This window comes from Bubalus kerabau, chromosome 3 (genome assembly GCF_029407905.1).
Source record: "Bubalus kerabau isolate K-KA32 ecotype Philippines breed swamp buffalo chromosome 3, PCC_UOA_SB_1v2, whole genome shotgun sequence".
Classification (NCBI taxonomy): domain Eukaryota; kingdom Metazoa; phylum Chordata; class Mammalia; order Artiodactyla; family Bovidae; genus Bubalus; species Bubalus kerabau.
In genome coordinates this window covers 169,490,920-169,506,559 of record NC_073626.1, presented here as the reverse complement: position 1 = coordinate 169,506,559, position 15,640 = coordinate 169,490,920, and the positions used below count along the sequence as shown (strand labels likewise).

General features: G+C 41.4%; 1 protein-coding gene across 1 annotated transcript in view; it reads right to left on the bottom strand.

Annotated features, from left to right (window-relative positions):
• COL4A3 (collagen type IV alpha 3 chain) overlaps positions 1 to 15,640 on the bottom strand; it is a 158,411-nt gene that overhangs the window by 75,525 nt on the left and 67,246 nt on the right. The window contains exon 2 of the mRNA XM_055573649.1: positions 1,657 to 1,713. Coding sequence (XP_055429624.1) covers positions 1,657 to 1,713 — 57 coding nt within the window. The remainder of the gene's footprint in view (positions 1 to 1,656; positions 1,714 to 15,640) is intronic.

Sequence of the window (15,640 nt, the reverse complement as noted above, 5' to 3'; positions counted from 1 at the left end):
GAAACTCGACTTTTACCCAAATGGCAGAGCTACACAGAGCAGAGATTCAGGGAATCAAGAACCGAGAGGGAAAGCCCAGTTAGAAAGATGGAGGTTGGTGAAGGGTGTTTTTTGGGGGATGGAGAGAGAGTGACAATCAGGTTCAGGAATGTCTTGGGAGTGTGCATGATTGCTATGTAGCTCGAAAGAACAACACACAGGCTATGAGTTTCAGTCCTTTCTTGATTACACAGGAATTAGTAATTCAATCTGCTATTTGTGGAGGAGATGCAGGAGAGATATCAAGAGTGGCAAAACCAAAAATGTGAGCTACATAGTTAAGAGATGATAATATGGGAAAGCCCTTAGGGATCAGGGAGTAATTTTAGGCCCAGTAAGGGACATGGTTCTGCCAACAAATAACCTTCCCATGAATATAGATCCTGGGATTACTGTTTAACAGTTAAGGCCACTGGTTTGATTCAGATAATCTAGTAGACAAATGGAAACTTAGATTTTTAAAACAGAGCAAGTCAGCTATTTCACATGATGTGTGCACACACACACTCAATAAAAAGAGAAGCAAAAGAATTTGCTAGGCCCCTCTCAAGACTGTTACCTTCACACTTTGAACAGCATCTCACCCAGAGGAGGGATTCAATAAATGCTTCTTGAATGAGAGAATGAGTCATAGCTTTTCAACACGGATCTGAACATACCACTTTCACAGCTTCAGGAAAAACCCTAAATCAAACTACACATGAATCATAGAATACTTTAAATATGGTAATTTTTATTGTAATTAACGTGCAAATTATTTTGTCTAAAGTGCTTAAAATGCATTCTTTTAAAAATATTTTTAAGTAGTAATCTTTCAATATTGTTAAGCAATTCATTAGCGTATCTGAGAAAAGGGTTTTGTAAACAAAGGAAAAATTTTAGTTCTGGCTCCGTCTTAATTATCACAAATTGAAAGTTAATGGAGCGAATTAATGAGATTTCACGGCACTCATTTTTTACTCCAATTCTGCAATGGAGCTACTTTGTCTAGCTGAATTTTTGCCTGGAGAAAGTGCTTGTGCAAGATTCTTCCACCAGAGGGCGCCCTGACACCAATGCTGCAGGACAAAATCTGCGGGTTCCGTTTGTGTCCGAGTGAGCGGATCACGCTGTTTTCAATTCTCTGGCCTTCAGCAACAATGTAAACAGGGGATACATACGGATCATTCTCAAAAACGTTCTTTTTCTTTACCTTAATATTTTTTGTTTCCAGATCGAGAGAATTACAGTAATTGCCCGCATTTATACCAGTTATCTGAAGCTCCCCTCCAAGGCTTTTCCACCACTCCAGATTAATATTTATATACAATTACTTTAAAATTGTTTTGGGGGAAGGACTTTCCTGACTGTTAACACCAGTGGTTAACACTTCACCTTCCAATGCAAGGAGTGCAAGGTTCAGTCCCTGGTCAGGGAGCTAAGACCCCACATGCCTCCTGGCCAAAAACCCCAAATATAAAACAGAAGCAATATTGTAACAAATTCAGTAAGACAAAAAAATTGGATTTGGGGAATGGAATATGGTACTGTTGATCTGTCTGCTACCAATGAAGAACGAGTGTGAATCGTTAATGAACTCTATGGAGAAAAGAACCAGAATGAAGGTTTTGTTTTTACCTTCTCCCCTTTGGCCCCATCACAGAAGCACTGGCCTTTGTCTTTACAGATACAGCCCTAGGAAGAGAGAAAGAAAAAGGGTTTTGTTTAAAAACGGCTTAATAAATTCCAACTGACAGAACAAAGCAAACATATTTTTCTGTTCTCTGAGCATCAAACACCATTTAGCAGGAGTCCTGTGATACCGTAGCAATTTATCAATAGAGACAGAGTAGAAAAGTGAGAAGTATATAGAACCATCAGCTAACTGTACATCATTTTTATTATATTTAGGAATTTCAAGTGATTTGTTCTTGGAAAACACCATGTCAGCTCTCCTTTTTTTTTGTTTTTTTTTTTTTTTTTCAGAACAATATATAGTTGAATCATATGAAATTGCCATTGTTATAGGGAGAAAGTGGTCTAATATTTGCAGATTTCTTGGTTCAACAAAATGAACATAGCTGAATTTGTATATACTAACTGGTGATATTGTCTGTAGATAGTTCTATAGTTTTCTTTCCCTGAAATAATGTTTAAGACTGAAAAAGGATGATCAGTATCCATCATGTATTTTCAAGAACAAACTAATTCACTGGTGCTGATATCAAAATGCTCTTTCTTATTAAAAAACAAAACCAAAAATTGAGCTGCGACCCTGCGAACTCACACATCTAAATGGTCACTTAGATCCACTTGCAACCCTAGCTTTCACACCTATGCGCATGCCAACTCTAACGAAGGTGTTTTTATTTATTTATTTTATGAAGGTCAGTTTTTATTTATTTATTTTATGAAGGCCAGTTTTTAAATTCCTCTCTGCCAGCAGAGAAAGAGAGAGAGAAATAGTTTTAAATAGTGGATTTAAACATTTTGGACACACATTCTATGGTTATATATTTATCTTTTTTTGGGGGGTGTGTTAATATTAACTGAAAATTAGTTTATTTTCCCCAGGGAAAAAAAAATTAATTGATAACAGAGGCAGAGCAAGCCTAGGAGATGTGCTGGCTGGTAGGAAAAATAAAAAGAAATTGCCTCAGATAGTCCCAAAGTGAGAACTCTGTGCAATCAAAAGAAAAATACACAGGGAATTCCCTGGTGGTCCAGTGGTTATGGCTCCGAGCTTCCACTGCAGGGGGCACGAGTTCCATCTCTGGCCAGGGGACTAAGATCATATGTGCTGCCTGGTATGGCCAAAAAAATAATAATAATAATTTAAAAACAAAAATATAAGTACACAAACAAAAAAATTTAAATTGAATCTATTTTCTAATCCCAGGGCAGTAAGTTATGTAGTTATTTAAGAAAGGGGAGACCATAGTAGTCATTTTCATACACTCATCATTGATTCTCACCACATTTTCACCCATCACAATTTCTATGAATGAAAATTAAGTAATTGAAAAGGAAGGTCTATATTTCCCCCAAGGGTTAGCTATTTGGCATTCTTTAAGAAGACTAAATTTTTCCACTTTTCCTCCCAGATGCTAGTGGTCATTAGGTCATATCTAGCGTAATTATTTTAATCTTGTTTTTCTGGATTTTTAAACCTTAGTGTTCATTTCAATCACATATTTAAGTATACTAAAATATATACCAAATCTAGTATACTAAATTAGTATACTAGTATACTAATATCTGGACTTCTCTAGTGGTTCAGTGGTAAAGACTATGCCTGCCAATGCAGGAGATGGGGGTTTAATCCCTGGGTCAGGAAGATCCCCTGGAAAAGGATATGGCAACTCATTCCAGTATTCTTGCCTGGGAAATCCCATGGACAGAGGAGGCTGGAGGGCTACAGTCCTTGGGGTCATAAAGAGTTGGACAAGACTTACCGACTGAACAACAATACTAATATTTATTAAAGCAGTTGTTCTCAAAGTGTGGATTTTCAGAGTAGTATCTGGAAACCTATCAGAAATGCAAATTCTTGGCCTCACTCCAGACTCACAGAATCAATAACCCTGGTGTTGGTTGCAGTAATCTCTAATAGGCCCCTGGGGTGACTCTGATACTACCAGAGTAACCCAACATCTGCAAGCCCAGTCCGTAGGGTAGAGCTAATTCTTTAAAGATTTCTGAACACTTGGACCCTAGTCTGCATATCCGCTTTTTGTTTGTGATGCCATTTTCCCTCTCAACCCAAGAAAGTAGCCAGGCTTTAGGGAGGCTTTCGTCACTGGGCTGAAAGCAAAAGCTGCCTGAAGGTGAGATTTTTCCTGGCTTTTGTTTCTGGAGTGTAGGGACCCGTTGATGGTTGGCCCCAAGAATGGAGGGACCACCAAGCTGTTCCTCCACAGTGTCTGGAGGAGGCAGTAGGGCCTCAGAAGAGGAAAGTCTGAGTCCTACACCCAAGGGAACCAGATACTGGAGCAGGGAAACTCAACCCCACACAGACCTGGTGCTCTAGTTTACACAGCAGTGGTGGCCACTGTTTCATGTAGATCCTGAGCGTCTCTGACTCTTCTGCCTCCCAGACCTCACACCAGACCTGGATTTGGAGCATCTCGGGACCACAGGTAGGAGAAGGCAAACTGGCCATCCTCTAACTCCTAAAAAGCTGCATGCTGTTGTTTGGTTGCTAAGTCATTTCCAACTCTTAGCAGCCTCATGGACTGCAGCACGCCAGGCTTCCCTGTCCATCATCAACTCCCAGAGTTTGCTCAAACTCATATCCATCGAGTCAGTGATGCCATCCAGCCATCTCACCCTCTGTCATCCCCTTCTCCTCATGCCCTCAGTCTTTCAGAGTCAGCTCTTTGCATCATGTGGCCAAAGTATTGGAGCTTCAGTCCTTCCAGTGAATATTTAGGGTTGATTTCCTTTAGGATTGACTGGTTTAATCTCCTTGCTGTTCATGGGACTCTCAAGAGTCTCTCCCAGCACCACAGTTCAAAAGCATCAGTTCTTCATAGATGAAGAATTGCCATCTTAAGTTTTATTTCTTGGAGTAAGTTACAGTCATATATTATTGGGAATCTTTCAGTCTTAGCTTGAACAAATAAATGTTTGCTGAACTCCTCCAAAACAAGGTCAGGTCCCCTTTCCTATATGCTCCAGCGGGCCACTTGCAGTTATATGTGCAATGTATATTTTTATTGATGCCCCCAAGCCTCAGAAGAGAAGGAATTGTCCAGTCTTGTTCACACTGTCAACCCTGGCTGTAATATGTCCTGAACAAATGCTTGTGGCTTCACTGAATGGATCAATGAGTGAATGGAGCACTGGTGATTTGTTTATATCCAGATTGGTCCTGGAATTTCAAGGCATGTGATATATATGGCTATTGCTGGGCTGCCATGATTAAGATGTTTTCTGTATATATATATATATATATATATATATATATATATATATATGCAGGCTCCTCCGTCCGTGGGATTCTCTAGGCAAGAATACTGGAGTGGGTTACCATTTCCTTCTCCAGGGGATCTTCCCGACTCAGGGATTGAACCCAGGTCTCCCACATTGCAGGCAGATGCTTTAACCTCTGAGCCACCAGGGAAGCTCAGTCATATATATATATACACATATATATATATTCTACATGTATGAATTCTGAACAACTTTGTTTGAAGTGGGAGAGAATGAAACTAGAAGCTTTGGCTATTTTAACACATGTTAAAATTAACACAAGGTTAATTAGTTGTTAGTTGCTTGGATATACACATTTCAGGGGGAAAAATGTTTAAACCCTCAGAAGAACTGAAAACCAGTATAATGAATACCTATGTATCTTTTCATCTAGGTTTCCCAACTGTTAACATACTAGCCTAGTCATTCCAGCTGTCACTTTTTCTCCATTTCTCTCTCTCCACACACACACACACGTGCGCACACACTTCCTTACCAGTCCATTGAAAAGTAGACTGTAGACACCATGACACTTCACGCCTAACACTTATGCATGCATCTCCGCCAAACCAGAGTACATTCTTATTCAGTAACAACATCATTTTCAAACCTAAGAAAAGGACTCTGATGCAATGACTTCAAGTTACTCTTAATAGCTCTTAAACAAGATCTTCAGCTTTCCAAGGCTCTTGATGACCGTTAGAAAATGAAAAGCTATTTAATTTTTAACAAATCTTTTCATAACAGAGATTTTAGTCTCAATCAATGAGTTCACCTATAATCAATACATGAGGTCTGAACAAGTGACTGCCAGAGATCCAAGTGGCTTTAGAGCCCACACGACTGCACCCAGAGAGCAGGTGTGGGACTCTGGTATCAGACTTCGTTTGTTTCCTTGAATCCCCTGCTGTCTGGGGACGATCCTGCCATCGCCACCCACAGCGACACTGATCTCTGTGCAATGTCATCGAAATCACGGTCCCTGACTTTTTACATTATTGTCCTGAGTTTGGGTCTTGAACCTTCATGGGTGACATATTTAGCTTTTGTTTTTATTTGGTTTCATGGTTTTCACATGAAGGTAGAAGTCTTATTTTGAAGGAGGAAGGAGAACAGGTTCTATCTGGAAAGCAGGACTCCATCTTGGGCCAGACTGTGGACTTTAAGCTCTATGCCCAGTATCTATGGAAACGACACACCAACTGGAAAACCAGACCCAGGGCTCGTACCTAGACTCTCTGTCACCTAAAAGAACACCCTAATTATCTGTGTGACCGAATAGAATCATACATTCTATGATGCTTATTGGGGTATGACCACAGGCCTACTGATAATTGTCCACTGTTAACTATCTAGGCTTAAGGTGTATGAATCATGGGTTAACTTTGATTGTATCTTTCTTTTTCCTTTGTTCAGACTAGTTTCAGGGAATTTGGGGAGGCAGGTTTGTGCACATACACTTAGGGTATATAAGGTTTTCACAAAAACTGGTCGGGGTCCTTGGCTAAGAGGAGACTCTGCTTTGGGCTCGCCAGTGTAATAAACTGCACTCCACTATCTGCATTGTACTTCTGAGTGAATTTGTTTTCCGGAACACGTGGCTACAGTAGTTTGATGGTTTGGAGCTAGCTGGTTGGTTAGCTTAAGAAGTTAAAGTGAGGAATCAAAAACAGATAGACAAAAGATACATGAGCACTTTAGGCATTTTAACTTAAAACGTGCACACGAATTCTTCAGTCTTGTGAAATAGGGCCCAGGTCCCTTCTTTGGGAATGGGGCTGCTGTTTAGAGGTCTACAGCATCATTTTTGCTAAGTCACACCCATAATGTACCGTTGCAGAAACCAGTACTCAAGAAACCAAGTACCACACTTGGAGAGTGGGAGAACTAAGGTTTATTATGTTAACTCCTCCTCTCAGCAGGCTCAGAGGAGTTAACACTCCAAGCTCTGAGCCCTGAACAAAGGGATTACAGAGTTTTTATAGACAGACTGTAGTGGGCAACATTCACTGTTAATAGGCTGGTTTAAATTAAGGGGTTTTGCATTCATGAGAACAGCAGTCAAGATGGGGAAGGGGATGTCTGACCTGGACGGGCATGATTAAGCAGAGTTTGCAGGGACTGGGCAATTGCAAAGAGCAGGACAAGGGTGAATGAGATAAACTCCAGTTCCTAGTATTGCAAGTCTCCACTTTCTGAGACTACTTGACCTACGTGATCTAGACTTTGCAAGGGCCAAGCTCAGTTACAGAAACAGAAGGAGAAGGAGGTCAAATTTTAACTTTTCCTCTTCAGAACCACTGACATTTCTAATTTGGATTTTCTTGGAGCAGGCCAATTGCTTAAAGATGCTGGTGATGCAATCTGGGTATAGAGTCCTTCTAGATACGAATCCATGTTTCCCTCTAACTTTTTAAATGTTGTCTCAGCCACACTTAATTGAACAGCAGTTTCTTATCAGTTTTAATCTTATCAAATCTTCCAAGCTAGTTTTCACAGAAACATGTCTTTTTCTGTATTTGTATTTAACCAATTTGTTATTTAATATTTAATTAGATGACTTTGTTATAATAATAAGTACAACTGGCAGAAGCAGCTAACTCTTGGCAATCATACACCTCCACCATGGAGCAGGCGAATGTCAGTGTGCTGGGAAAGCCTAGGAGTGTCAAAGGGGAGGCGGGCACTGGCACCCATCGGTCTATTGTACACAAGGTATGGAGAGTTCTGGTTAGAGGCTGACTGCTAGAAGGAGAGTCAGTGAAAGGGAAATTACCGGGCCATCTGCTCATCCGCCGTGTCACCCACATGTAGACGTTCAGCACTGTTGGCAGGACTCCAGAACCAGGTCTGGGGCTGTGTTTCTGGGCCCAGGTGAGCAGAACTGCTCCAGAATTTTTCCAACTTGAATTTTCAGTGAAATTGGCAAGGCATGGCCTGGCTGTATATCCACACAACTGAACTGACTAGGACTTCAGAGGCTGTGAAGTTGCTGACCTGTGGATGCTCCAGCTGATTGAGTTAACTCAAAATTACCGTCTGGGCAGCCATCTGGCTGATGCTCAGCTGCTTCTCTGGAAGCAGGGAGCCCAGCCCAGGGCCATGTGAAATAAGGCATGCCACTGTCTTTGGATGGTGGTGACAGTAACCCCAGACTCCAGAGCCCCATTTCTCTTAATTGTACTGCTTTTCTCAAAATAATTTTTTTTTATGTTTTAAATAAATTTTTAACTCTGTGAATGTGTTTTAATAATTCAATAATTCAGACAGATCTGTTGACTAGAATATAACAGTGGCCATATTTTCATTTTTGTTGCATTTGATCCACGTTTTTGGACTCACTGTTGAAACACCATGATTATATTAACATAATATAACCCACTAATTACTACTCAAATGCTAGATCATTTTAAAACCAGTATAGCCAAATGCTGTGAACTATTAAGAAAGCATAATTATGGAAACTTCTTAAGTAACATTTTAATGATTTTTCCACTTCCAACAATAAAGTACCTCTTAGTTTCCATGTACCTTAATGAAGTAAGAAATCATTCATCAAGAGCAGAAAACCCTTAATAGTGATTTTCTGACTTTTCTTCGAAGCACATCAGGAAGTAATCCAGGATTCCATGATATTTTAGCACTGTTGCATATTAAACAGTTAAACTTGTGAGACCCTTAAACAGTTAAGTCTTGTAGCCCACGAAGCCTAAAAGTCATAGGCCTTCTGCCAAATATGTTTGGGATCTATTTCCAGATTTGCCAGCTACTATCTGGAGCTTGATAGAGTACCTGATGAACTATAGATGGAGGTTCGTGATATTGTACAGGAGAAAGGGAGCAAGACCATCCCCAGGAAAAAGAAATGCAAAAAAGCAAAATGTCTGTCTGAGGAGGCCTTACAAATAGCTGTGAAGAGAAGAGAAGCCAAAAGCAAAGGAGAAAAGGAAAGATATATCCATTTGAATGCAGAGGTCCAAAGAAGAGCAAGGAGAGATAAGAAAGCCTTCCTCAGTGATCAATGCAAAGAAATAGAGGAAAACAATAGAATGGGAAAGACTAGAGATCTCTTCAAGAAAATTAGAGATACCAAGGGAACATGGGCTCAATAAAGGACAGAAATGGTAGGGACCTAACAGAAGCAGAAGATATTAAGAAGAGATGGCAAGAATACACAGAAGAACTGTACAAAATAGATCTTCATGACACAGATAATCATGATGGTGTGATTACTCACCTAGAGCCAGACATCCTAGAATGTGAAGTCAAGTGGGCCTTACTATGAACAAAGTTAGTGGAGGTGACAGAATTCCAGTTGAGCTATTCCAAATCCTGAAAGATGATGCTGTGAAAGTGCTGCACTCAATATGCCAGCAGATTTGGAAAACTCAGCAAGTAACCACAGGACTGGAAAAGGTCAGTTTTTATTCCAGTCCTAAAGAAAGGCAATGTCAAAGAATGCTCAAACTACCGCACAATTGCACTCATCTCACACACTAGTAAAGTCATGCTCAAAATTTTCCCATGCAGGCTTCAACAGTACGTGAACCGTGAACTTCCAGATGTTCAAGCTGGTTTTAGAAAAGGCAGAGGAACCAGGGATCAAATTGTCAACATCTGCTGGATCATCAAATAAGCAAAAGAGTTCCAGAAAAACATCTATTTCTGCTTTACTGACTATGCCAAAGCCTTTGGCTGTGTGGATCACAATAAACTGTGGACAATTCTGAAAGAGATGGGAATACCAGTCCACCTGACCTGCCTCTTGATAAACCTGTATGCAGGTCAGGAAGCAACAGTTAGAACTGGACATGGAACAACAGACTGGTTCCAAATAGGAAAAGGAGTACATCAAGCGTGTATATTGTCACCCTGCTTATTTAACTTATATGCAAAGTACATCATGAGAAATGCTGGGCTGAATGAAGCACAAGCTGGAATCAAGATCGCTGGGAGAAATCAATAACCTCAGATATGCAGATGACACCACCCTTATGGCAGAAAGTGAAGAACTAAAGAGCCTCTTGATGAAAGTGAAACAGGGGAGTGAAAAAGTTGGCTTAAAGCTCAACATTCAGAAAACAAAGATCATGGCATCCAGGCCCATCACTTCATGGCAAATAGATGGAGAAAGAGTGGAAACAGTGGCAGACATAATTTTTTTGGCTCCAAAATCACTGCAGATGGTGACTTCAGCCATGAAATTAAAAGATGCTTACTCCTTGGAAGGAACGTTATGACCAACCTAGATAGCATATTAAAAAGCAGAGACATTACTTTGCCAACAAAGTTCCATCAAGGCTATGGTTTTTCCAGTAGTCATGTGTGGATGTGAGAGTTGGACTATAAAAAAGCTGAGCACTGAAGAATTTATGCTTTTGAACTGTGGTGTTGGAGAAGACTCTTGAGAGTCCCTTGGACCGCAAGGAGCTCCAACCAGTCCATCCTAAAGGCAATCAGTCCTGAATGTTCATCGAAAGGACTGATGTTGAAGCTGAAGCTCCAATACTTTGGCCACCTGATGCGAAGAGCTGATTCATTGGAAAAAAATCCTGATGTTGGGAAAAATTGAAGGCGAGAGAAGAAGGGGATGACTGAGGATGAGATGGTTGGATGGCATCACCAACTCAATGGACAAGAGTATGAGTAAACTCTGGGAGTTGGTGATGGGCAGGGAGGCCTGGCGTGCTGCAGTCCGAGGGGTCACAAAGAGTTGGACACAACTGAGCAACCGAACTGAACTGAACTGATCTGGAGCTTTGGGGAAATTACTTAATCCTTCCAAGTTACATTACATGTAAAGGAAGACAGTAAGATCTCTCTTTACACAGAATGCCCTGCATTCCGTAGCAGACTCAGTCTTTGGGGGCTGCTACCCTCTCCTTTTTTGTTCCACTATCTTGTATCGGGGGACATTCATGTTAATGTCTGATATGTTTTTCCAAACAAACCTTTGCCTTCCCAGGCAGTTCCTCCTGAAGTCGTTTGTCCAGTATCAATTGTCCTGAGCAATTGTCAGAGAGACCAAAAAGTATGATTTGTTGTTAATCATCTTAGAGTATATTGAATATATTAGTTAATTCACCAAATATGATTTGTACATGAGCACAGAAACAACTTGTTTTATTTGTTTAATAAAATAAACTGGTGTTAGATGCACCAGTGGTACTGGATGCTTATAAATGAAAGGTGGCATATCAAATATGTTACAAAAGCAGGAAGCTACTTTGGGCACACTGAACAATCAGCTCTCACACTTTGTTTCTGTTTCAGCTTCCACTGTGACCATGTATCACCTGCTGTCTGACTTCTGTTTCAGGGGTTTGTGACTGAACAGTTAAGGCACTGCCTTGGGGCAGACTTCTTAGGTCTAAATCCCAGCTCTGCCCAGCCACCCGTGTGACTCTGGGTGAGCTGTGGTGCCTCAGTTTCCACATCTCTAAAATGGGGTCAAGGGGGTTACCTGTTAGAGGAATGCATAGGACACCTGCAGAGGGCTGTGAAGGAAATCAGAACTGTCACCCCCAAACCTGCCTCTTTGATATACAAATTATTTTGAGTTGAAGGCAACTAAAAATCACTAAGTGCAGAAAAAAACTCCTCCCTTTGTTCTTAAATTCAGGAAAGAAATTTAATAATTTAATAAAGATAGAATTTATCACCCCAGAGAGGGCACTAGAGGAATCTGTATACAAACCTCGTTAATCTAGTCCTATCTTCTAGTTACTCCTTCACCCTTCACTACCTTGAGCCCAAACCCCTTTGTCTAATCAATTCTTCACAAATTTACTGCTTCTTTGTCTAAAAGGTCTAAATGCTTCCTCCTCTGGTCACTTCTTTGGGTCTTGATTCTCTTGCAAAGATTCCCAGGCACATGTTTAAAAAAAAAAAAAAGTTTTAAAAAATACATGTATGCCTCTCTCCTGTTAATCTGTTTTTCTCAATTTAATTTTCAGACCCAGCTAGGGACCCTAAGAGTGTCTAGGAAAACATTTTCCTCACCTTTGCAGGCAGACTCTTTACCCTCTAAGCCACCAGGGAAACCCTTAGCTGTTACAGAGAGCAATCAAGAATGTAGGTTATTATTCATTTATTAGCTTAATATTGCTACTCAGATGCTTGTGAGTTGAGCGCTTATTAGATTGACTAATGGCAACCCACTCCAGTGTTCTTGCCTGGAGAGTCCCAGGGACGGCGGGGCCTGGTTGACGGCCGTCTATGGGGTCGCACAGAGTCGGACATGACTGAAGCGACTTAGCAGCAGCAGCTTGCAAATAGGAACTGTGTCTCACAAAATTTACATCTCTTCAGCACTGGCAGGCAGTAACAAAATTGTTTAATTCCTACTCTTCAAGCTAATGAAGGATCTAGTTATGGGCACACCTTTTAAACATTCTTCATTGAATAGACCAGGAAACAATTTCCAAAGGAAGCTTCGGTGTTTCCTCCTTCTACGCTGGAAGCATCATCCATCGCACGCCCAGGCCCAGTTTCCCTGCATCCCTGTGAAACAGAAGTGCCCAGCCCTCCCTCGGGGCGCCCCTCCCCCACACCCAACCCAGCCTGGTTTAGCAGAAGGGGAAGTTGGCAGCATTCAAAGCTGGTTAACACTCTACTGAGCAGCTCTGTTGATTTTGCATTATGATTATTGACCCTCTGCCCAGCCAATAGCCTGAGGCCAAAGTTTCTGTGTGTGAAAAGAAGAGCTGACAGAGTGCGGGCCAGCCATGCCAGACAGACTGCATGAGCTGCTGCTCTTTCCAGGGTCCCTCCATCTGCGTCGGGCTTCCGTGGTGGCTCAGACGGTAAAGCGTCTGCCTACAATGAGGGAGATCCGGGTTCAATCCCTGGATTGGGAAGATCCCCTGGAGAAGGAAATGGCAACCCACTCCCATATTCTTGCCTGGAAAATCCCATGGATGGAGGAGCCTGGTAGGCTGCAGTCCATGTGGTCGCAAAGAGTCAGACATGACTGAGCGACTTCACTTTCACTTTTCACTTTCACGCATTGGAGAAGGAAATGGCAACCCACTCCAGTGTTCTTGCCTGGAGAATCCCAGGGATGGGGGAGCCTGGTGGGCTTCAGTCTCTGGGGTGGCACAGAGTTGGACACGACTGAAGCAACTTAACAGCAGCAGCAGAAGCAGCAGTCTGATGGCTGCTAGGTGGCAGGTATTCTTTCCTTCCTGAGTTCCCTCAGGGCTGGGACATCCTTGTTTACTGATATGGCTGTACTATTTACTGAAATATTCCATTCTCACATACCTATGATCATTAACCAGCAGGTTTTTCTTCTTGCCCTAAAAGGTTCTGAGTTCAGTAAAATTATGAGGTCTTTGGCATTCATGTAAGATGAACAGACTCTGCAGAATTCCATGTAATGGATACTGTGGAGAAAATGAACTTCAATCAGGACTCTAATGATACCGGTAGGTAACATTTTGGGAGCCCTGCTCAGGGTGCATTGCCTCGTACATGGTCCGATGGACATCTGATAACAGCTCTAGGAGATAGGTGCTATCATTAGTCCCTTCTTCTAGATAAGGTGGCTGGGAGATGATGAAGAGGCTAGAGGTGGTCAGGAGTGGAGCTGGGGAATCCAACCCAAGTGGTTTGACTCAAGCCATAGTCTCAACCCTATGCCCTGTTTTAGTGTTGATCGGCTCTGTGGGCCACTAGGGCTTCCTGACAGCTCAGTGGTGAAAATAAATCTGCCTGAACTGCAGGTGACGCAGGAGATGTGGGTTCCTTCCCTGGATTGGGAAGATCTCCTGGAGGAGGAAATGGCAACCCACTCTAGTATACTTGCCTGGGGAATCCCATGGACAGAGGACCGTGGTGGGCTACAGTCTATGGGGTTGCAAAAGAGGTTGGCATGACTTAGCGACTGAGCAGCACCAACAGGGGGCCACTGAGACTTCAGGGGAGAGAGAATACATATCTCCTGTGCTCATCCCGTCACTGCGCTGTGAGGCTGTAATCAGATCCCAGCCATAAGCATAATATAACTATTCATGAAATCAGAGGGGTGGCCCAGGGAAGTCCACAGGTCAGATTTAGTCTGCCTTCTGTGTCTGTGCAGCCTGAGAGCTAAGAATGGTTTTTCTATTTTCACATACTTGAAAGAAAATTAAAAGAAAAACAATAGTTTGTTATCATGAAAATCATGTGAACTTCAGATCTTGGTGTCTGTAAATAATTGTGTTTCATCACTAAAATCTCTGTGGGATTTGTTTTCTGTCTTGTTATATGGGTGGGCTTCCTGGATAGCATAGTTGGTAAAATATCCACTTGCAATGCAGGAGACCTCAGTTCAATTCCTGGGTCAGGAAGATCCACTGGAGAAGGGATAGGCTACCCACTCCAGTTTTCTTGGGCTTCCCTTGTGACTCAGCTGGTAAAGAACCCACCTGCAATGTGGGAGATCTGGATTTGATCCCTGGATTGGGAGGATCCCCTGGAGAAGGGGAAGGCTACCCACTCCAGTATTCTGGCCTGGAGAATTCCACGGACTGCATAGTTCATTGGGTTGCAAAGAGTCAGACACAACTGAGTGGCTTTCACTTTCACTTTCATCTAGGTATCTACCTAATATCCTTGATTTTTGCCTCTTGACCATTTAAGGAAAAAACCCTGTTAATTGCTGGTGTGAAAGACCTTGATTATATTTTTGTGTTAGTACAAAAGTTACATTAAAAGTAGACATGATCCTCTACATAGAAAACCCTAAAGACTCCACCAGAAAATTACTAGAACTAATCAATGACTATAGTAAAGTTGCAGGATATAAAATCAACACATAGAAATCCCTTGCATTCCTATACACTAATAATGAGAAAATAGAGAAATTAAGGAAACAATTCCATTCACCATTGCAATGAAAAGAATAAAATACTTAGGAATATATCTACCTAAAGAAACTAAAGACCTATATATAGAAAACTATAAAACACTGGTGAAAGAAATCAAAGAGGACACTAATAGATGGAGAAATATACCATGTTCATGGATTGGAAGAATCAATATTGTGAAAATGAGTATACTACCCAAAGCAATTTATAGATTCAATGCAATCCCTATCAAGCTACCAACGGTATTCTTCACAGAGCTAGAACAAATAATTTCACAATTTATATGGAAATACAAAAAACCTCAAATAGCCAAAGCAATCTTGAGAAAGCAGAATGGAACTGGAGGAATCAACCTGCCTGACTTCAGGCTCTACTACAAAGCCACAGTCATCAAGACAGTATGGTACTGGCACAAAGACAGAAATATAGATCAATGGAACAAAATAGAAAGCCCAGAGATAAATCCACGCACATATGGACACCTTATCTTTGACAAAGGAGGCAAGAATATACAATGGATTAAAGACAATCTCTTTAACAAGTGGTGCTGGGAAAACTGGTCAACCACTTGTAAAAGAATGAAACTAGAACACTTTCTAACACCATACACAAAAATAAACTCAAAATGGATTAAAGATCTTAACGTAAGACCAGAAACTATAAAACTCCTAGAGGAGAACATAGGCAAAACACTCTCCGACATACATCACAGCAGGATCCTCTATGACCTACCTCCCAGAATAGTGGAAATAAAAGCAAAAATAAACAAATGGGACCTAATTAAACTTAAAAGCTTC